The sequence below is a fragment of the Ictalurus punctatus genome, chromosome 16 (assembly GCF_001660625.3).
Source record: "Ictalurus punctatus breed USDA103 chromosome 16, Coco_2.0, whole genome shotgun sequence".
In the NCBI taxonomy this organism is placed as follows: Eukaryota; Metazoa; Chordata; class Actinopteri; order Siluriformes; family Ictaluridae; genus Ictalurus; species Ictalurus punctatus.
The window spans coordinates 17,086,206-17,109,291 of NC_030431.2; the positions used below are offsets into that span (position 1 = coordinate 17,086,206).

Below are 23,086 nucleotides of genomic sequence, written 5' to 3' on the forward strand. Positions count from 1 at the left end.
AAAAGTATGTGAACCTTTGCTTTCAGTATCTGGTGTGACCCCCTTGTGCAGAAATAACTGCAGCTAAACGTTACGGTAACTGTTGATCAGTCCTGCACATCAGCTTGGAGGAACTTTGGCTCATTCCTCAGTACAGAACAGCTTCAACTATGGGATGTTGGTGGGTTTCCTCACATGAACTGCTTGCTTCAGGTCCTGCCACAACATTTCTATAGGATTAAGGACAGGACTTTCACTCTGCCATTCCAAAACATTAACTTTATTCTTCTTTAACCATTCTTTGGTAGAACGACTTGTGTGTTTAGGGTCGTTGTCTTGCTGCATGGCCCACTTTCTCTTGAGATTCAGTCCAAGGACAGATGTCCTGACATTTTCCTTTAGAATTCACCTGTATAATTCAGAATTTATTGTTCCATCAATGATGGCAAGTCATCCTGGTCCAGATGCAGCAAAACAGGCCCAAACCATGATACTACCACCACCATGTTTCACAGATGGGATAAGGATCTTATGCTGGAATGCAGTGTTTTCCTTTCTCCAAACATAACCCTACTCATTTAAACCAAAAAGTTATATTTTGGTCCAATAGACTTCTGGCTTGTTCACATGATCTTTTGCAAATTGCAGATGTGCAGCAATGTTCTTTTTGGAGAGTAGAGGCTTTCTCCTTGAAAAGCCCTGAATCTAATTTCACCTTCAAATTTACTGATAATTCTAGAGGTTCACACACTTTTGCCACTCAGAGATATGTAATATTGGATAACTTTCCTCAATAAATAAATGGCCAAGTCTAATATCATTTATTTAACTGGGTTCTCTTTGTTTACTTTTAGGACTTGTATGAAAATGTTGATGATGTTTTAGGTCATATTTATGCAGAAAATTCTGAAGGGTTCATAAACTTTCATGCAACACTTCATCTTAGAAGTTTACATATAGTTATATTATCCTATGCAACTTAGCTGAAAAATTACAAGAATAATGACAAGAAATACTGTTATCATACTGACCAATAATATTAATCTGATCTCAATCTTATATAATGTTAGAAATCTGTCATGGCAGAAAATATTAATTAATTAATTAATTAATTCATTCATTCATTCATTCATTCATTCATCCACCCATCCATTAATTAATTAATTAATTTATTCATCCATCCATCCATCCATTTATTCATCCATTCATTCATTCATCCATCCATCCATCCATACATTCATCCATTTATTCATTCTTTCATCCATCCACTCATCCATTAATTCATTAATTAATTCATCCATCCGTCCATCCATCCATTCATCCGTCCATCCATCATTTCATTAATTCATCCATCAATTCATCCATTAATTAATTACTTAATTCATTCATTCATCCATTCATTCATCCATTCATTCATCCATCCATCCATCCATCCATCCATTGATTAATTCATTCATTCATTCATCATCCATAGCAACTTTATCCTTTATCTCTCTTGGGAATTATGTGCAAGGCAAGCAAGGGATACATCCCAGGCCATTGCAGGGCATCACATGTACACACACACATACTCTCACACACATACATTCATTCATACTGAGGTGCAATTTAGAGTTGCCAGCCTAAATGTTTTACTTGGGAGATAAGAAAAGGAAATCCACATGAACACATGTGAGAACATGCAAAACTTCACACCACTACTTCCTGCGACAGCATGCTACACACACAGAGAATCTTTTTTTCAGAACAGGAAGCATAATAATTTACTGTAGTATTACCATTTCAGACGTAAACTGAGAATAGAGAGAACAGTTAGCATGCCACCTTTTTATGGAAACGTCTGTGGGCAGCATTCTTCATGCATTCTGATGCAAAACTGTTGTACAGTGAATTGGTGTAATATATACATGGGCCCAGAACATTTCTGTCAAACTCTAAATCCTCACTTGAACTGAGAGAGGTAGAATTCCTGTGTGGTCGCCTGCATGTGAAGAAGAACAGGCTTTGTGACTGCCCTGTGATTGTGCACAACTGGAGGAGGTAGCGTGTTGGAGCGGGGCTTAAGCTTCTGTCTGATCCTCTGTTGTGCTGGAATGAAGAGGGAGTATTCACTGCAGTCATCCCACACACAGCACCTGATCCAGAACAATTGCTTGATTTGTCTTAATATCTGCCTTCAAAGTGTCTGCCTTCATGCAGGGACCAGAAAGAAACACACTTTTTAGACTTGAGTGAGTTTTGCATCTGTGTCTGTCATGCTTTTAATGCCTCCAATGAAAAGCCTGGACCTTTGATACCCCCCATATACATCTTGGCTTTGGTTTCAAAGTGGATGCTCTGCATACTGTAACAATTTACTGTATGCTCTACTGCATCCACCGACTTGCTTTTTTCCTTTGCCAAGTCTCAACACTAACACTGGCACCACAGGCCCATCTGGAATAACTTTGTTTGACCTGCATCACATTCAAAAGGGTTAAAAAAAACCTACAAACAGCAAAGGGGTTTCAGTCCCAGTTTATACCTTTGTTTTTAATCTATTATTATAGGCTACATTCTGAGTGAATTTAACTTACTTAAATCACCTTATCTTTACTGAATCCTCTAAAAGCACCTGGATGTACAGTAGTAAGTTCACTGAGTGAATCTGATTTGTGAGCTCCATCACTGCAGCTCAAAATATGTCTAAGTAATGATCTATAGGTCCTGCTATATCGTGCCACTCTGGTTATTTTGCTCGGAGAAACCGACTGACTTGAACTTATAATTTATCGGTTAAGCATGTCTGGATAGCACATTTCTGGACACTGTCTATCTCTCAATAATACGTTCCTTACAGAATCTTTCAGTCATCCTTCCTGTGATTGTTTTTCCCCAATGCCTTCATGTCTCTCTTGTTTTTAGTGATTAGAGTATAACTTTTTTGCTTGGCAATAAGACTCTGTTGGTATCTACATTTCATTGCAGACAGATTAAAACTAAGCTACTCCTTGACATCCTCACTGACTGCTATACAGCTGGCAGGTTCTCTGCAGTCTGTCTACCCACGTTCCTGTACAAGGGACTCTTATTTGAAGGCTGTAGGCTACAGGCATATATTGGTGGGATGTGAATGGTGCTACTGTTTCACACAACATTGTCTCTTGACAGCTTGCATCGTGAAGAGTTTGCACTGAAGTATTTATGAGAAATCTATTGTGAGAAATTCTTAGAAGCAGCTCCCAAGTGGTGCAAAAAAAAGAGTTCACCCTGTTGTCAAGAGATCACAAGTTTGAATCCTGACAATGCCACAGCCATCTGTGCCCATGAGCCATGGGAGTATAATAGGCCATGCTCTCTACGTGGGAGGTACGGCATACTCTCTCCCCTGTCAATCACAATGACAACGAATAAATCGCAGGCCTCTGTGAGCCCATGTATTCCAAAGAGGGCAGCTTTCCTTTGAGGGTGTGATGCTTCCTTGTAAAGATGTTATTGGTTGATAGCTGTCATATGATAACAGCAAGCTGGCTGGCAGGTGGGAAATGGCAGGTGACAAAACTGGGGAGAAGTATGGGGAAAAACTACTTAGAAGGAAAGGGAGTGCAATGATTTCTTAAAAATATTTAGTTCCATCCATCCATCCATCCATCGCTCTGTCTGTTTGTCTGTCTGTTTACAATTTGTTTTACGTCTTTACAAATGTCTTTGGAGGAGACATGTTCTGGGCGTTTCCTCCAGGCTGTTAACAATATAAACACTTTTATCGGCTAATTAGCTTCAACTCAGAATGGACAGAATGTCTATTATTTTGCCATTATTGCTACAACAATTTCACATTGATCTAATTTCCATTACAGTCCTTTACACGCCTTTTATATTATTGCATGCTTTTAACTGTGAAACTGAGGAGCGGGTTTTTACACGCTTTGACTCTAATTCTTTGTACAGATGTTGATGAATGCCAGGCTATGCCAGGTCTGTGCCAAGGAGGAAACTGCATCAACACAGTGGGCTCATTCGAGTGCAAGTGTCCTGCTGGGCATCGCCTGAATGATGGCACAAATAAGTGTGAGGGTAAGCAAATATAGGTTCTTCACTGGGATTCTTGTGTCAGGGAGCGGAGCTCGAGAAGATGCAAGTGCAAATTTAGTTTATTTACAGTGAAACACATTAAATACAAAGACCATGAAACATAAACAAGGGATAGCGAGGCAAGGTAATAGCTTAACCATAACATGAGTAGGAGACAACAACAAACGACAACAGCAAAAAAATAAATATAGGGTCCTACACAAGACATGACTTATATGCTAGTGCTCATTAAACATAAACCTGGATCAGGTGTTAACTGTCATGTGGGGCTGATGGGTATCATAGTTCTGCACCGTATTCAGTCCAACCATGACGTTTTGTTTAAATTGAAGGCATTATGATGATTACTATTAGGATGAGTACAGGTAATATAAACTTGTCTGAATAAGCATGGTATGGATGATAATTTATTCCATTAAAGACACCAAAACATAAACAGTGTATTTGCATGTTAAAAACAAGCTAACATTATTATTAAATTAAACTACAGTTTAATTATAGTTATTATATTTGTTTATTATTTGACTCAGAAAATGCTAGTATGAGTACCACCAGTATATTTACTGTTTAACCCCATGCTTTTCATATTAAATGATTAACATATGCAAACATTAGGTTTATTTAATACATCATATTTTTATTTGTGTAATCTTAAGGTGAGTTTGCGTAACTGAAATCACAGTAACACAAAAGAGATTTGCTGCTGAGATTTATTTAGTTATTTATTTATTTATTTTGACATTTTCTCAGGGTAAGAACCAATGATATGTCCTTTTGAATAGTAAATATTGTGGTGGCATAATACCCTCATAATACCCACAACACTTTTGGTAACTTAAGAAATTCCAAACAGAGCCTACAAGTTGCACGTAACAGCTCCAAGCAAGACTGTTTTAGCTCAGTGTGGTTAGACACTTCATTTTCTGGTAAGTGTTCTTCTTAAGGGAAATGCTGCATATGAGTGCTGCTTAGTTGAAGTTTACCCAGCTAACAGTTCAGTGCTGAGACCACAGTTCACATGACAGAGGTAAATGCGAGGGTTCATATTTGCTCCACTGCCAGTCTGCTGTGTGTGCCAATACCCCAAACTCTCCGAAATTCTGCCAACAAGCAACAGGTTTATTTTCATTCAAATGCTATCAAAACACTTCTTTGTGCTGGTTTATCTGACATAAACACGCTCTTCAGTCTCGCACAAATGACACAGCAATGAAAATGATGGAAAAAAAGGCTTGTAAATTGTTGTTAGTTTCCCCATGTTCCAAAAATAAAATGATAGCAATATAATGTTTTATTTTTGGAATCCACATCAGGTTATTTGGTGTTCACAGTTGTTTTAAACAATGCATAATTATTTAACCAGCAATTAATATCGGTAGTTTCCTTTTTAACTTTAGGAGCACCCACTGCGCTCTTGGTACTTGAATAAATACGAATAAAGTTTCATTATTTTATATATTTAAATATGTTACCAAATATAAGAATTGAATAAATATACATTAAATATACATATTCTGATCTCCAAGTTCATCAAGAATTGCACAGCCCTTATCACAATTCAGGACTCTTTCCTCTCCGATTCTCCCCAGATGTAGACGAATGCACCACCATTCCACATGTGTGTGAAGGAGGAAAATGCACCAACTCAGTTGGTAGTTTCTCCTGTGCGTGTCCATCTGGATACGTGCTGTCCGCCGACAAGACCCGATGCTTTGGTGAGTGTGGATTAGTGCCAGAAGTTTGCTATGACCGAACCCTACCCACTACCCTAATGAAATGTGGTGTGAAATTGTATGCGCAAACTCTCAAACCCTGTCAATTTCAGAAATACAAGGTGACTAGGATTGTCTAGGACTGTCTAGACAGATAAAATGCAGTGTGAGACTCACCTGTAGGGTCATCAAATCGAAGCCTCAAACATCTTACTGACATCTCGTCTTAAGTCTAATTTCAAAGCACTGATTTATTCACAGATGATGAGAGCATATATGTGTAAGAGTGGGTTAGATAGACTTCTTATTTCTCTCAGCCGTCATCATTTTGGAGCATTTAAAACTTTCCACTGGATGTCTTATGTGGTGCTTGTTGAGGCAAGTAGAGAACCGCAATTACGACTCCAAAAATCTCTTCATTCCAACCTGAAAGACAGAGACTTAAGAGAACTCACAATCATCATCATCATCATCATCATACCATCAGCCATAAATTAGTGTATGTGAACTCAAACCAAATTAGTAATTAGTTCACTCACAGCAAGTCATTTTCCACAGAAAATTCACACTTTAAATCTGAGCAACAGGTGAACAATACAATGCTATAAAATATAAACTATGTGCTCACTTAGCAATTGTTGTTCTTCCTCGAAAGGCATTTGAACGATGAGATAGGTGTAGGCAGGACAGCATCTCCTGAGACAGTGTGTATTATTGATAGGAGAGTACTGTGTGGCGTAAAAGGATCACGAGATGAGTTGTTTTCAGGCTTCTAATCATCATGGGTTTCATGAATGATTTCCATTTTTAACCAACATGCGACTGTTTCGAGAAAGCGTACAGCTTCTGAGGAGCTCATCTATTCGAGGAATTTTGTCGAAAACAAGATGTTCCAGCTGCCCAAAGGCATGTGGACAAAAAAGCAGCAGTCAAAGCATCTGGAGCTGTTGCATATCTAGTAGATTATAAAGATGCATGCATGTATACTGTTCAAATAGGATTTGCACTCCATATATTAGCACTCAGTGTCTAATGAAGGTCTCATTAGAGACCTAATGAAGTATCAGATCTAAAGTACTAATTGTTCTGTCTTCCCAGCAGATGCTGCTGCACATTTTAATACATCCTATTGACAAATCCTTTGCATTACCTAAGCATACCTACACGTTGGATATTTTACAATTAGTTTTTTTTCTATTATATTAATCCAGTAATACAATTCCATTCTCTTTCTATGAAATTACCAAGTGAGTCCTTGAAAAAAATGTTTATGCGTGTGCTGAATTGAAAATGGTTGGAATTGAGCACATACAGTATTTTTCGTGGTCTGTCTAAATGGTCTTGAGACTAAAGAGTTTATCTTTCAGAAGGCCATGAGGCACATGTGCAGGGGCTGACTGACCTAAATACTGCAGGAAGTGCAGCTATCTTCCTCACTATGGCTATTAGAGTGGGCCCTGCACCTCTGCGCCCACTGAGATATGGATGTGTGCTGTGATGAAGAGCAAAATCAGATAAACAGAGAAGCAGCGGACAGAGAGAAGGAGAGCTATAAAAAATATACCAACTGAATGTCGGAGTCACATCTGTTCCCCGCAGTGTATTTATGTCCCGAAAGAATTTCTGGAAGACTTCACAATAACAGAGAGTGTTGCAGTGCAGTTTGTATATCATTGTGTAAATGAACAGTTGTAATAAGAAAAGAAAGTGCACAACTATGTAGCTACCATAGTACTGTTGGAGTACTGACGCAGCATGTTAAATGGGCTCATTAATATGGAAACCCTAAGTGGCCATTTTTCTTTCATGGTTTCTCGTGATATCGATATAACAAATGTTGCATGATCGTGATCACGACACCTATAATTCTTTTAGACCTGAGACCTTAGTCCTGCTTTCTTTGCTCTTCCTCTTTCTTTATTTAAAAAAATATATATCATCTAACATGTCATGAATTTGACAAGGTATATTAAGTTAGGAATAAAGCACAAGAGAGTGATTTTAAGAAAATAATCACTGACAGGGTGGTGTGAAGTTGATTATTTTCTGATAACAGAACAGTTCTCCCACACCACTCCATTGTTCTCCCACACCACCCCATTGCTACGCTCCCTCCACTGGCTTCCTGTAGCTGCCCGCATCAGATTTAAAAATCTGATGCTTGCCTACAAAGCCAAAAATGGAACAGCACCCACTTACCTCAAATCACTTATCACACCCGCACTGTCCCATGCTCCCGCCAAGCCTTTAGCACTGCTAGACTGGTGCCACCATCTCTCAGGGTACAAGGAAGGCATGCATCAAGACTCTTCTCTGTTTTGGCACCTAGGTGGTGGAATGTACTTCCCCTAGATGTCCAAACAGCTGAGTCACTGGTGGTCTTCAAACCACGTCTAAAGACCTACCTCTTCCTAAAGTACTAAACTTCTTACTATATTACCTCATAACAGAGTTTTAAGACTGATGGTATTCTTAGTCGGTGACATATTGAACCAGTATCGAGATGTGTTTATTGATATAGATTTCAAAGCACTTCTGTCAGTCATTATGGATAAGGGCGTCTACCAAATACCATAAATGGACATGGAATGTAACAGTGTGTCTCAAAGTGTTTTATTCCTCTTATACCACTGCAGTCATCCAATGCTAATAAATTTTCATTTATTACAGAATGGCACGTTCTACTTTAAAAAAAAAAAAAAAAATCTGTTTATAGTTACATACATTTACTGTCTTGGAATGCCCACCAGACGAGTTTGTTCCTGTTATCACTTACATTATATTGTAGTAGTTATAGTCACTGAGACCTCACCAGCCTCTAGTTTTCTCTCTTGAAGTTATTAAGACAAAAACAAGACAGCTCGCCGTGTTACTGAGAAACTGCCACGCCCTAAGTAGTGAAGATTTTCCCGCGTCGGAAAACTTAAAGCCTTACCTCTGACTGTTGCAAAGTGCTGGCACTGGAGACTCCTTCCAAAACTGCGAAATAAATGCCACCATAAATGCCTTAACGTCTTTCATGTGGTGCATCCGCCATACAAGTCCCTTGCAAGCTCATTAATATAAATCTGTAATTTCTCTTAATCAACACCTTCTGACCAGTCAAAATCGAGACTTCAACAGGGCTGTGGTGTAAATAATCATAACATCTTGCCGATTTGCGTTTAAACAAACCGTGAGTGTGCGTGTGTGTGTGTGTGTGTGTGTGTGTTATCTTTTTTTTAAGGCCAGCACACAGGTTCTTGCTTTTCAGCTGTGTTGAGTGGACGCTGTGCCCATGAGTTGTCTGGGCGCCACACTAAAGTGCAGTGCTGTTGTGACCGTGGCCGCTGCTGGGCCCGAGGGACAGTGCCAGAGATATGTCCTAGCCGTAGATCTGGTAAGCTCTTTCCCCTTTCGATATCTTGGTTGTTTGAAGCGGAATAGGAGTTTTTTGCATTCCTATGGTCAAAAGTCATTAAATGTAGTGTTCTGAACGTGCTGGATGGAAGATCATGCTCATGCATTGGAATACACAGTCTGTGGACTTGCAGATAGAGTACCTTCCTGTTTTTTACTATTATCACGGATGTCTTTTTCCTGCATAAATGACTAAAATAGACAAGAAATTGAAGTTGAAATTGAAATTGATTTAGTATGACAAGTATGACAAGTGCATACCAGTGTTTGTGCTACAGTTAATCATATCTTTTTTGTACCTCTCAGATGAATTCCACAGGATGTGTTTAGAAGGAGGATATCCAGATGTGGATCCTGGCATTAGAGGGGACAGAGTTCCTCAGCAGCCCTATGGACATGATGGCCAACCACTTTATCCAACAAATGGGAATGGTCCTGTATATCCAGAGCTTCCGCAGATCCCTCAAATCCCACAAATCCCTCAAATCCCACAAATCCCTCAAATCCCTTATATTCCCAATAATGGGCATGGTCATGGAAATGGACAAAGACCACATGGACCTGTTGGTGAGCTACAGATTGCAAAACAAAAGTGTGATTTAAGTACTTTGGAATATTTTTTCATGATGATGTAAACATACGTTGTACATACACTTGATTGATTTGTATTGAGGTCTATAAAGTATTGTGCGTTTATTTCCCAGTTAGTTTAAATCAGACGACAAACAAATGCCTGCTGATGCCAAACTTGTGTCTTAATGGTCACTGTATCCCAGTGGGGTTTGGCCACCGCTGTGAGTGTAACATCGGCTACCAAGTGGACAGTCAAACGGAGTGCTCAGGTAATTCCAACTCAGTTAAAATGTTGCAGGATTTAAATTTTTTTTTTTTTTTTACATTGTTACGAGAGTAGATTTTCCGTTCAAATAAATAGTGTATAAATGTATTTAAATATATATAAATATAAATAATATTAAATAAATCTATTCGAAGAGGCCTTTTTTTAGTCACTTAGCAATAGTAATTCCTTAGACTGGCATTACTTACATTTATTAACATTTGTTCTCATATTGTTCTCCTGTCCCAAAGATAGGGGTTAAATGTAAAGCTCTTGGAATTAAAAACAAAAACAAAAAAACAACAATTCAAACCAAGTCGATCACAGCACAGCTACATTTGTAGATTAACGAAATTGTAGATTTCATTCCATCTGTCATATGTTTTGCGTGTGTTTTATAGATATAGATGAATGTGCTTCTGACCCATGTGCAAACGGAGACTGTGTGAACACTGCCGGCTCTTACTACTGCAAGTGTCATACAGGCTTTCACAGGCCTCCAGGCAAGCAGACCTGCTTTGGTGAGTCTTAAATAACAACCCCATACTTAAATAAACCCCATACTTACCTATTACACAGTAGGCGAAAAGCAGTACACCAGAGGAGTAGTATGTACGAATTCCCAGTAGGCGAGAAACAGTGTCCAAATACCTGGATGGCGTGCTGCTTCCACCGAGATTTTGCAATATGCAACTGATGGACAATACGCGAGTCAAACAATCCCATAGTGCACTCAAATGAACTGAAATGAAGACAGACCTAATCTTTATCTGCTTATACAGTAATTATAAACCTGAATATCAAACCTCAACTCTCAACTCTAGAATAAATCAAAAGTGAAAAGTGTGTTATTCCCATCCTCTTAGCACTTTGGTGTCCATGCATGTCTTGATGAAGCTGTGGTGTTGTGTGCTCCTTGACAGACACTGATGAATGTCTGCATAACGGCATGCTTTGTCAGAACGGCCGCTGTCTGAACATGGCAGGCAGCTTCCAGTGCATCTGCAATTCAGGCTTCCAGCTAACACCGGATGGCAGGAACTGTATGGGTAAGACTTGAACTCCACAGCGTGCCTACATGAGTGTCTCCAATGTGTTAGAGAGTGAAATGAAAACATTCTTTTAAATTGTTTTTATTGGTATCACTACTGATTCTGTCATCATTTATCTTTTGGGTCTCAAAAGTTGGTTAACACTCCTCATCTACTTAAAAAACAGAACACCATGCAACATTTTTGATGTCTTTTTCCCTACAGACCATGATGAATGTTCCATAACAAACATGTGTTTGAACGGCATGTGCATCAACGAAGACGGCAGCTTTAAATGTGTGTGCAAACCTGGTTTCACGCTCGCCTCTAGCGGTCGCTACTGCACAGGTGTGTATTGTTGTCCGTTGTAGGTGTGTAACACACTTTCTTACAATCTTTTAACTCATACTGGGAGTACATTTCTGATCATCAGGGTGCAAAAGTTCTAGCATCAAAAATCGTTTTTGGATGTGTTCGCTGCGTTCGTTTTTTTTTTTTTTTTTTTTTTTAAGAGTGTATGTTCACTACTGGTCAAAAGTTTATTATGGGAATTATGTTGTGATAAAAAAATCTAAATCAAAAATAAATCAAAATAATTTAATATTTTAGCATCTACAAAGTAGACACGCTTCTTGAGGAATCTCTCTGAGATGCTTTTTACACAGCATTAAAGAGATCACACCTACACTGCGCACTTATTGGCTGCTATTCGGAATAATTCGCTCTGAGTCATCCATTTAAAAAATATTTTTTTGTAAATAAAATTTTAGTTTTCTAATGAAATAAATGAATATTGTTGGCACAATTATATTTTTGTCTACTACACCGATTTCAAACATTTAATCATACACCTTCAGATTTTTAAAGATCATGAGTGTCTCCAAACTTGTGACCGGTCGTGCGTGTTCTAATATGTGTGCTCATTCTCATAGATATTGATGAGTGCTTGACCCCTGGGATCTGCATTAATGGGCGGTGTGTAAACACAGAAGGGTCTTACAGGTGTGAGTGCTTGGCAGGACTGGCCGTTGGGCCTGACGGACGTTCATGTGTGGGTAAGGACAAATAAAAACACACTTATACAAACACACTCATGTAAGTGTAAACAACAGAGGCATGTTATTAAGCCTCTATGCCTGTCACAGTGCTTGTTGAATTAATTAGTTTTTGCTTCTGCGGGTTTTGTGGCATAGAAGCTGTAAGTGTATCACGTGTCAATAGTAATTCATCCAGTTTATCATCAGATACAACATCAACGAGAGACTTTTTCAAACTCAGCATTGCACAACTCCTGGTTGCTACGAAGAGAATAAAATCTAAGGCAAACTTTTTATTGTCTAACTGCCTGTGTAGCCTTTTACTGTATTACTCTCTCTCTCACTCACTCTCTCTCTCTCTCTCTCTCTCTCTCTCTGACTCCTAATATGAAGGCATTCTTAGGATCCTGAAAAACAATCAAGGAAATATTAACAGACTAATTAATTAATTTATTAAAAATTATTAGAGTTTTAACCGTGTTAACCATTTTTTTAGTGTGTGTGACTGTGGGTTAATAAGTTAAGTGTTTGGTGTATTAGTGTGCACCATGTTTAATTTTAGTGCAGTGTACACAGTGTGTTATTGCTATATTTGTGTGTATACTATATTGTATAACGTGAATTGCAGTTTGTAATTGCGCAGCGTTTCACTAAACTAACTACACTGTCTAAAACGCGATCCCTCCTTGCACTCACTCAAGTACACACTGATACACACTAATTCACATATTACATGCACTGAAACTTGTATAGATTGCAATATTTTTAATAAGTGTTTTCTTAATCAGACTTTGCTTTATTACTCATTTTCTGCTGTATCACCTAATTTCTTCCCATCTTTTCATTACCAGACACACACATGCGCAGCACCTGCTATGGAGCTATTAAAAAGGGTGTGTGTGTTCACCCTTTCCATGGAGCAGTCACCAAATCAGTGTGCTGCTGTGCTAGCACAGACTACAGCTTTGGGGAGCCCTGCCAACCGTGCCCTGGCCTAAATTCAGGTACATCTGACATTTTTTTTTTTCAAAATTACCCTGCCAAACCCCAAACACACACATTGTTTATTATTGACTTTTTTCCTGAGCAAGTAAAGTTGTTGGTCTGTTTGCTATTGAGTGAGATTATCCTGCTTGGAAAAATTGTCTAGAATGAACATTTTCGCTGATCTCAAGTCATCTGGAGATCTCTCCAGTGCTGGTGTGTCTATCGAAACTGGGAAAACAGATCACACAAAGTCATACAATAGTTTAAATATGTTAGTGAAAGATTATATGAATGTCTGGCGAACCCAGCGCTACATCTACTCGCTGTATAGTTCTGTTGTTACACATATTATTAGAGAATTTGCAGGCAAAAATACATCAACTCCATTTAACTTTAACTACATATCTTTGGAACTTTCATTTTCATCTCTTTTTACGGCTGGCCAGACGGGCAGGTGTTCATGTCTGAGGCTAAAATGGTGAGGGGAGCCTTGTGTCGCTCATTGGTTATGTTCATTCTCTTCATAGTAAAATAAAACTTGTGCTGTGGCTAGTTTGAAAATCCATTTTTGTCGATTTTGTATGTCAAAAATTTTGAAATACAAAAATGTATGCATGCTATGTTATTCATAAATTCCCTTTGGGATTACCATCTTCCTGTCTTGTGTACACATACATTTATGGGCATATGCATTATTTTGACCGAACAGCAACTTGTTCTAGACCCTTTTCTCCTTAGAATGGACTTTAGGCTTGTCAGGATTTGTTTTGTTTTTTTTTTGCTTTGAATTTCAAGCCTGTTATTAATGGCTATTTTTGTGCAATCCAGGATTTAGAGTTTAGCAGTTTAGCATTTTATTGAATATGACATATGTATGAAGACCTGATTGCCTACCCCCTGTAAACTGTTTCTGTCTTAAGGACTGTTCTACAGGTGCATGTGGAATAATTGTTTATGGTTCATTTATCAAGCATGAAAAACATTATTTAAACTGTTTCCGTTAAAGATCTGTAAAGCTTATTTGGATTTTACAAAATTATCTTTAAAATACAGTCTCCTGAAAAAGGGACATTTCTTTTATATTTGTGACAGCTATGGATAATTTAAGTCAACTCTGTTGTAGAGATCTATTCCATACGAAATTTTCTATCTGTTTTTTTAAACCCTTTAATTACACTGTAATCTGATTGGTTTAGTCCTAACATCAGGTTTGTGTTTGCATGGGTTTTCTCTGGGTTTCAGTTTTTTTTCTCCACCTCCCCAAAACATGCTAGTAGGTGGATTAGCTGTGCTAAAATTGTGCCTAGGTGTGTGTGTGTGTGTGTGTGTGTGTCTGTGTGTGTGTGTGTGTGTGTGTGTGTGTGTGAATGGCTCTGGATCCATTGCATGAATGAATGAATGAAATCTGTCTGTAGACTAACACTCAGATCTTGGATCTAGGAGCTCTTCATTGCTCACTGTCCAAGTCTTCAGCTCAGATAGCAGATCATTTCATTTATATTAACTCTTAATTATAGTGCATCCATTGCTATTTGCTAACTTTTATACCTCAGGAGTAGTCAGGGTCCTATTTCCTGATCACGATGAATTCAGTTCACTGAGGACCAACATTTTATTTTCTTTCTCTGTTTTCTAGCGGAATTCAATGCCTTGTGTCAAAGCGGGATTGGATTTTCAGTTGACGGAACAGGTAGTCCTCACTGCTCTAATTTATAGAACTGTACAGTATGGATTGGCTTGGTCCTGCCAGTTCACCTGGACGGATTGTGAAAGTCTTTAAAAGTAATTTGGCAGCTGCTGTTTCACCCACAGACATTAATGAGTGTGCACTGGATCCTGATATCTGCTCTAATGGAGTATGTGAGAATCTGAGAGGAGGCTACCGCTGTATCTGCAACACAGGCTACGAGACTGACCAGAGTGGCCGGGCCTGTCTTGGTGAGCGGGCATATCAGTTCATAAATTAGGAATATTATTTCATCATATCGCATTCATTTATTATCTAGCTTTCATAAAAAGCCACCGCGTAGTGTGTGGATTTCAGGAAGACTGTTTGCAATGTTTGACTACTAAAAGCCAAGAACTCTGTTTCGTAAACGTTTTTAAACAATTCTGTTATGAAAGTACACATCATGAGCCCCTTTCATGGGTTTATTACTGGTTTTGCCGCTAAATTGCAGCTTGAGCTCGGTAAAAATTTGACGTATCGTATACGATTTAAAATTTCCATTGACATTTTTGTGACATTACTAGCCAGGAATGACAAAGTTTAATATATAGCCTATTATTAATTTGCTAAAATAAGAACAATCTGATTATTTGGATATAGTAATGTAGTCAATTTAAATGTAGTAATCCACAGGCATTTTTGTAGACTGATGAAATTGTGTTCATCTGCTTATCAGCGTTTCTAGCTTCCCCATGCTCATGGCAAAACCAAGCTCTTCTTTCAGATCCTTTAATGGCAGGATGTAGTTTTTCAGAGCTTGTGTTCTCGGCTTCAAGAGATTCATTTACAGACTCTTTTTGCAGATGATTTCAATTCAGTGTATTTAAATCATACATTTTAAACTAGTTGATTTGTCTAGTTCCCTGTCTTTCTCAAAAAAACAAAATCATTGTTTATTGCCTTTTTTGGTACCACTTCACTGAACCTCTGTAATCGAGTGTCCAGCCGTTAGTATGATGTCTAAGTGGAGTGTCATCATCTGTATGTTCTCTTTGCAGATGTTGATGAATGCCTGGTGAACAGACTGCTCTGTGATAACGGATTGTGTAGGAACGTTCCAGGTAGCTACACCTGTACATGTCCCCTGGGTTATGTCTTCAGAGAGGACACAGATACATGTGAAGGTAAGCTTAAGAGGACATCTGGTGTTGGGCAGTTTGTGTGACAGAAACTGAGTCTGACTCACCCTGCAGGAGGGCTATTACTTCTATGTTCAACTTGCTCTCATCAAGCTTTGCAGTCAGAGTCTTAAAATGTTTTTGCCATAATGTATATTAATTGGCTACAAACAGTTGCTTTCGGCTCAACCAGCCCCTCTCTCAGAGCTCTTACGGTAGCACTTATTAGGGCTGTACTATATACTTTTTTCCACAATTACTATCAATTCAAATAAAGGAAAATGATATTAACAATATACACTGCCATAAAGCCGCTTTTCAGAAATACAGATGTAGATTTAGACTCCCAATGAGCAAGCCAGAAGTGACAGTAGGAAGGAAAAACTCTCTGAGATGACATGAGGAAGAAACCTGAGAGGAACCTGTTCTTTTCTAGGTGTCACTAGAATCATGAAATCATTACAAATCATTACAGCGTACAGTCGTGGATGAGTAAAGTCAGATGGCATTAAGTGTTTTTTTTAAAGGATTTTCAGATATTGGAAATAGAAGTCCTTGGATGAGCAGAGGACAGTTTTTATTAGGTACAAATTTTGAGATTATCAGTGAGATTATCCGTCGATGGAAGTGTGAGTCTTGGGTGTAAACTGTTAACTGGTTTCCACGTGTGACCTTCAGCAACATCAGAAGGTGAGCATTTGGATGAAGCAAGGAGTCACAGCAGTAGACATGTGTTGGTCTATGCAGTTGTGGCATGTATCGCAGAAACCCACAATATGCCATCCATAAGTGTTTGTATGTGTTCTGTGAGCATCCTCGCTATGACAGAGGTCTGATTATGCAGATCAGTCTTTAAGTCTGACCATCACAGGTTTACCAGTTTATTGAAAGGCATATAACACTCAGTGTGCTGCAGTAGTCCATATTTTGAAACCCTGACACTAATAAAAGTGTTTAAGGTTGTTTTTATTTGTGTTCTGCAATAAAGGAGTAGCATGTGGTACCATCCCTGGCTCTGTCCACTACTGTACATCCTGGTGTATTTATTGAGTAATAAATTAGTTTGGGAACTTTATGTTTCTGGCTGGTAGACCCACTAGAGCACTGGCTTTGTCTAACTGCCACCAGCTGGAGGCAAACGGATGCTTGTGAAATGGCAGCAGGATTGGTTTTGGCAGGTATACTGGAGCCACAGGCAGAACAGCTGCATAGAGTTTTGGATGAGATGACTAATTGCTTGGTAGCGACACAAATATGCAACAATGCATAGTTCTAGTGTCTGTTATAGATTAAGCGTTTCTCCCGAAACACCCACAGCACCACTTTATATTTTCAATTTTAAACATTCTCTTTATTTGCCAGTGGAAACACATTCATTCTCTGTCCTTGTTTCTCTGTCACCCTTTAATATCTGTCTTGCTCCCCTTCTGTCTTTATGTCTCACACTGTTTCACTCAGCAGCTGTTCAGGCACAGGCAATAATTATTATCATCCACAAGTGGGTCAGAAACACTTTAGAACCACAAAAACTGTTCTTTTTGAGTCATGTGCATTTGAGTCACTATGTATGATTAATCTAAAGTATCACTGCTACCACACCACTTACTATAAATCTAATCCAAACTCTGGATTTTCAGAGAGAGACAGAGAGAGAGAGAGAGAGAGAATAAAATAACAACAGATAAAAATGTTGCGACATTGTCCAGATAATGATGCTGACTGTTTCTTCCCGGAATGGAGTGACACAATTTTTCCAGGAGTATTTTTAGTGAGGCATTGTGATTGCTTTTAATGTCTCTCCTACTGTTTATACTTTTTGTGTGTAAATTGTAAAATACACTCACTGAGTGAACAAAATACACACACACACAGACACATATATGTGTATATATATATATATATATATATATATGTGTGTGTGTGTGTGTATATATATACATATAAATATGTCTGCCAAATGTTGTAATGTTATATATATCATATTACATTACATGCCCTTATCCAGAGCGACTTACAATTATCTCACTTATGCAACTGAGAAGTTGAGGGTTAAGGGCCTTGCTCAAGGGCCCAACAGTGGCATCTTGGCAGTGCTAGGATTTGAACTCACAAACTTCCGATCAGAAGTCCAACGTCTTAACCACTGAGCTACCCCTTCCCAATATATGTACACTAATACTGGGCAGGGCCTCCCTTTGCTCTCATGCAGCCTCAATTCTTCATGCATGGATTCCAAAAGATGTTGGAAAAATTCCTTTGTGATTCTGTTCCTTGTCAACATGATTGCATCATGTAATTATTGCAGATTTTTCAGGTGCACTTTGATGCTGCGAATCTCCCGTTCTACCACATCCCAAAAGGGTTCTATTGGATTTAGATCCAGTGACTGGGAAAGCCACTGAAGAACACTTCTGGTTTGTGACACTTTTGGTTTGTGACATGGTGCACTATCATGCTGAATGTAGCCATTAGAGGATGGGTAAATTGTGGCCATGAAGGGATGCACATGGTCAACAACAATACTCAAATATGCTGTGGCATTCAAGCAATTGATTGATTGGTATTAACGGGCCCAAATGGTGCCAACACAACAATTATAACACACCATTACACCACCTCCACCAATCTGGACTGTTGACAAAAGGCAGGTTGTGTTCATGAATTCATGATGTTGGCACCAAATTCTCATCCCACCATTTGTGTGCCTCAGCAGAAATTGAGATTCATCAGACCAGGTTACATTTCTCCAGTGTTCAACTGTCTGGGTTTGGTGAGTCTGTACCTACTGCAGCCTCAACGTTCTGTTCTTGGCTGACAGAAGTGGAACCTGATGTGGTCTTCTGCTGTTGTAGCCCATCCGCTTCAAGATTCGATGTTTTGTGCATTAATTTTCTCCTCACCACAGTTGAACAGAGTGATTATCTGAGTCACTGTAGCCTTTCTGACAGCTCGAACCAGTCTGGCCATTCTCTGTTGACCTCCCTAATCAACAAGGCGTTTCCATTCAGAACTGCCGCTCACTGCATGTTTTCTTTATTGCACCATTCTGAATAAACTCTAGAGACTGTTGTGCGTGAAAATTCCAGAAGATCAGCAGCAAACCTGCACCCACACCGGCCCTTTCCGGATAAGATTGCCCACCCCTGGTAGTATATAATACTATACTAACAATCATGGCACGGTCAAAATCACTGAGATCACTGAGATTTTTTTCCCATTCTGTTGGTGGTTGTGAACATTACCCAAAGCTACTGGCCTGTATCTGCATGATTTTGTGTAATGTATTACTGCCACACAGCAGGCTGATTAGATAATTGTATGAATGAGTAGGTGTACAGGAGTTAATTGATAAAGTTTTCGTTGCGTGTATAACTCCATAATACAACATTGTTTAACAGTAAAAAGAAATCTGTTTACATTACTATATATATATATATATATATATATATATATATATATATATATATATATATATATACACACACTGCTGCTTTTTGCCTTATGAATAATAGAGCTGAGCTAAAGGGGCTAAAGGGCCCTCTGCTAATGTCTGTGCATCTCTCTCCTTTTTGTTGCAGACCTGAATGAATGCAATAGCAGTCCATGTATTAATGGAGTGTGTAAGAACAATGCAGGCTCTTTCTCATGTGTATGCTCTCCTAGCAGCGTACTTGATCGGACTGGCCTAATTTGCATCGGTAATTGTTTACAGATACACACACACATAAAACACAATACACTAATACATTTGTTGCCAGACAACTATACCTGTTGGATGTAGAAATGTTTGTATTCATGATTTTGAGTTTAATTTCTCATATACGATGTCAACCGCATAAAGTCCCGGCTTATTATTCAGTTCTTCATCTCATTCAGTAACTACTATGAATTATTCAGTAACTAAACTGGAACTAAATGGAAAGGTATGTAGTTACAAGTGTAAAGATCTGCCAACAGGTCCTGGAAGTTGACATGGTTAATACTAACGCTTTATCTAAACTGAACAATTGATTTTGATATTAAAATATATAATGAATACATTGCCAAATGAAATCTGATGAATTATTTTAGTTTATTGTGAGCAAACCTGTGAGTGTTTTTTTTTTTTTTTTTTTAGACTCTCTAAAGGCGACATGCTGGATGAACATCCAAGAAGGCCGGTGCGAGGTGAATATAAACGGTGCCACTTTGAGATCTGAGTGCTGTGCCACGCTGGGAGCTGCATGGGGAAGTCCCTGTGAGCCATGTGAGAGGGGTACGTCAAACGCTGTGGCAATAACATCACTTAAAACAATCTGGAATCCATCCTCAGTTCACACTGTCTTGATGTGTTTTAAATAACCTGTATTTTCCTGCTTATAGGTGAATGCTTGTTATCTTCTAACAGGCATTTTAATAATCTCAACGCAAGAACAGTCGAGAAATATTTTTTGAATTAATTCCCTGTGGTACTGAGATTTATATAGATGAAAAAAAAATAATTATGTCATCAATATATGACAAATACTTGGCCTGTGTTTAGTCAGAAATGTTGGCACTGCTGTTTATAATTGAAATGGATGACATCACTGACTGTTGTGAATAATTTGGATAAAATTTTTCCGTCTTGTGTGGCCTGACATTGTTCCAGTTTTTCTAATCTTCTAAGTGTGTTTTCCTGTTTCTTTCATTCATTAACTCTTTTGTATTCACTTCGTCATATACTGTAGCCTCAGTTTGTTTGTTTTTCTGTTGCTTTAACAGTTTGTCAGTAATGACGGCACAGAGCTGCTTAACCCTACCTGAATTAAGTCCTCAGCTAGAGCAGTGAAAACATCAGGACGTTTCCAATCTGTACCCATAAGCATATCTGTGCAATCCATACATAATGATTACAATTTTTTCTTAGTATACAATCAAAAGACTTGAATCTGGTATTAGTCTGCTTATGGAATTGAGCATCAATACAGCTAGGTGTCCATCTATCCATCCGAGTTGAATTACTTTAATGATGTTTTTCTAATAATCTACATTCCCAGATCTTATCTGTCAAAGAGGCTTCACGCGACCAAGAGGGACTCTTTGTGAAGGTAAAAGCACAAAAATCCATATCATTAGCTCCTGGGCTTTTTTTAATATTATTATGAAAAATACCTCTTCAACTTTTAAACATTTTAAATAGTCTTATTCACTAGCTACTAGTAATAACTATAAATTATTCAGTAACTAGAGTTAAACAAACTCTAAAAAAATGTTTATTTTCTTTCCCTTTAGACGTTAATGAATGCGAGGTGTTTCCTGGTGTGTGTCTGAATGGACGGTGTGTGAACACACAAGGCTCCTTTAAGTGCCAGTGTCCTGAAGGACTGACACTGGACGGCACTGGACGCCTCTGTATCGGTGAGTCAACTCCACTCCTACACGTTGAGATGCCGATTTTTTTTTTTTCTCCATCTAAGGGGTATGTTCCATTAAACCGATGCAGAGATGAATCCTGCAGTGAGATCATTTGAGTAGCAGTTTTGACATGGCTCTTTTTCTGCAAAGATCAAGTTGTGTCACGAGCCAGTAACGACGCTGTGATAAACACAGCCAGTCTGCCTAAATATGCCTAAACCCTTGCTAGCTGAGTGTGATTGCCTCAGTCACTGAATAATCATGCAGAGTAGCGAAATGGACATAATCATAATTAATGCAGTCTGTAATCAGTTACTGGATGTCAAGATTTCAAAACATATTTCTGTTTCATAACTATGTTCAGAACAATATAGAGTTCAAACGTCAAAATTTTACCAAGCCACCACACGTATACGTTGATTTATGTTTGTACAGTATTTCCTAATTAAGATGAATAAAATGTACGTAGTAAAAGAGAGACTTCCATTTCTTTTCTTCGTAGACATTCGCTCAGAGCTTTGCTACCTGACCTATGATGAGGACATGTGTGGTCAGCCAGTGCCTGGAAGATTCAGGATGGATGTATGCTGCTGCACAGTCGGAGCTGCCTGGGGAAAGGAGTGTGAGGCGTGCCCTGAGCCTGGCACACGCGAGTATGAAACGCTGTGTCCTAGAGGACCTGGCTTTGCCAACCGTGGGGACATACTTCCAGGCAGACCTATGTATAAAGGTAAAAGTTATTCCCAAAAGTGTTATCTCTGCACAGGATGCACCTTCCAAAGCTCAAAGTTTTGTAATGTAGTGTTAAAATGAGCAGCAGTACAGATGACCCTGAAGTAACTGTGTGTAATAGCAGTGTAAAAAGACACAGTGACGTGTGTATGGTGTTATTCATTTTGATTTGATTGTGCCTATTCTGTTGTTATATCTTGTTCATAATCTCATCTTTGACAGACATTAACGAATGTAAAGTGTTCCCCAGTATTTGTGTACACGGAATATGCCGGAACACGATCGGGAGCTTCAGATGTCGCTGTAATAGCGGGTTTACTCTGGATACAGATGGACGTAACTGCACAGGTACCTGCTGGGATTGAAGAACAGATTCAGTTACTTGACACTCTTTATGCACAAAAAAACGAGCATATAAGACAAATAGCACATGCACCCAATGCTATTGAGCATGAACAGATTAATTAGTGCTATTTTCAGCATGAGCACACAAGGACATGAAATAGTGTCATCACAGTATTTTTCCAAAAATGAAAATCATTTTTTTTACTCTCTAAAATTTGTATTTGGCAAACTCTTCACCGGATCAAATAACAGTGCGTAGCCCATTCCTGCTGAAGGCTAAGATGGATGAAAATTATTTTCCAAGTACGAAATCTCCTATGTCTACCTCCAGGTATGTCATTCATATATATATATATATATATATATATATATATATATATATATATATATATATATATATATATATATATATATATATGTATATGTATGTATATATATATATATATATATATATATATATATATATATATGAATGACATACTTGGAGGTAGACATATAAGATATATATATATATATATATATATGTGTGTGTATACTGTACACACACACAGTACCAGTCAACAGTTTAGAAACAGTTGACTGAAATGTTTCTCATGATCTGTAAAAATCTTTTGATCTGAAGGTGTATGATTAAATGTTTGAAATCGGTGTTGTAGACAAAAATATAATTGCACCAACATATTCATTTCTTTCATTAGAAAACTAACATTTTAATTACAATTTTTGATG

The 23,086-nt window shown here is 38.3% G+C and overlaps 1 protein-coding gene across 3 annotated transcripts in view; it reads left to right on the forward strand.

The window, feature by feature from the left end:
* Positions 1-23,086, forward strand: part of LOC108276642 (fibrillin-2) — a 70,192-nt gene that overhangs the window by 11,846 nt on the left and 35,260 nt on the right. For all 3 annotated transcript variants that reach the window (XR_008398111.1, XM_053686906.1, XM_053686907.1), the window contains exons 7-25: positions 3,910-4,035; positions 5,643-5,768; positions 8,992-9,144; positions 9,471-9,731; positions 9,869-10,006; positions 10,404-10,523; positions 10,926-11,051; positions 11,259-11,381; positions 11,966-12,088; positions 12,922-13,074; positions 14,694-14,747; positions 14,870-14,995; positions 15,785-15,910; positions 19,483-19,602; positions 20,022-20,159; positions 20,923-20,973; positions 21,158-21,283; positions 21,783-22,010; positions 22,235-22,360. Coding sequence is in view for 2 of the 3 variants with exons in the window: in XM_053686906.1 (XP_053542881.1) it covers positions 3,910-4,035; positions 5,643-5,768; positions 8,992-9,144; positions 9,471-9,731; positions 9,869-10,006; positions 10,404-10,523; positions 10,926-11,051; positions 11,259-11,381; positions 11,966-12,088; positions 12,922-13,074; positions 14,694-14,747; positions 14,870-14,995; positions 15,785-15,910; positions 19,483-19,602; positions 20,022-20,159; positions 20,923-20,973; positions 21,158-21,283; positions 21,783-22,010; positions 22,235-22,360 (2,544 nt within the window). In the remaining variant the exon portion in view is untranslated. The remainder of the gene's footprint in view (positions 1-3,909; positions 4,036-5,642; positions 5,769-8,991; positions 9,145-9,470; positions 9,732-9,868; positions 10,007-10,403; positions 10,524-10,925; positions 11,052-11,258; positions 11,382-11,965; positions 12,089-12,921; positions 13,075-14,693; positions 14,748-14,869; positions 14,996-15,784; positions 15,911-19,482; positions 19,603-20,021; positions 20,160-20,922; positions 20,974-21,157; positions 21,284-21,782; positions 22,011-22,234; positions 22,361-23,086) is intronic.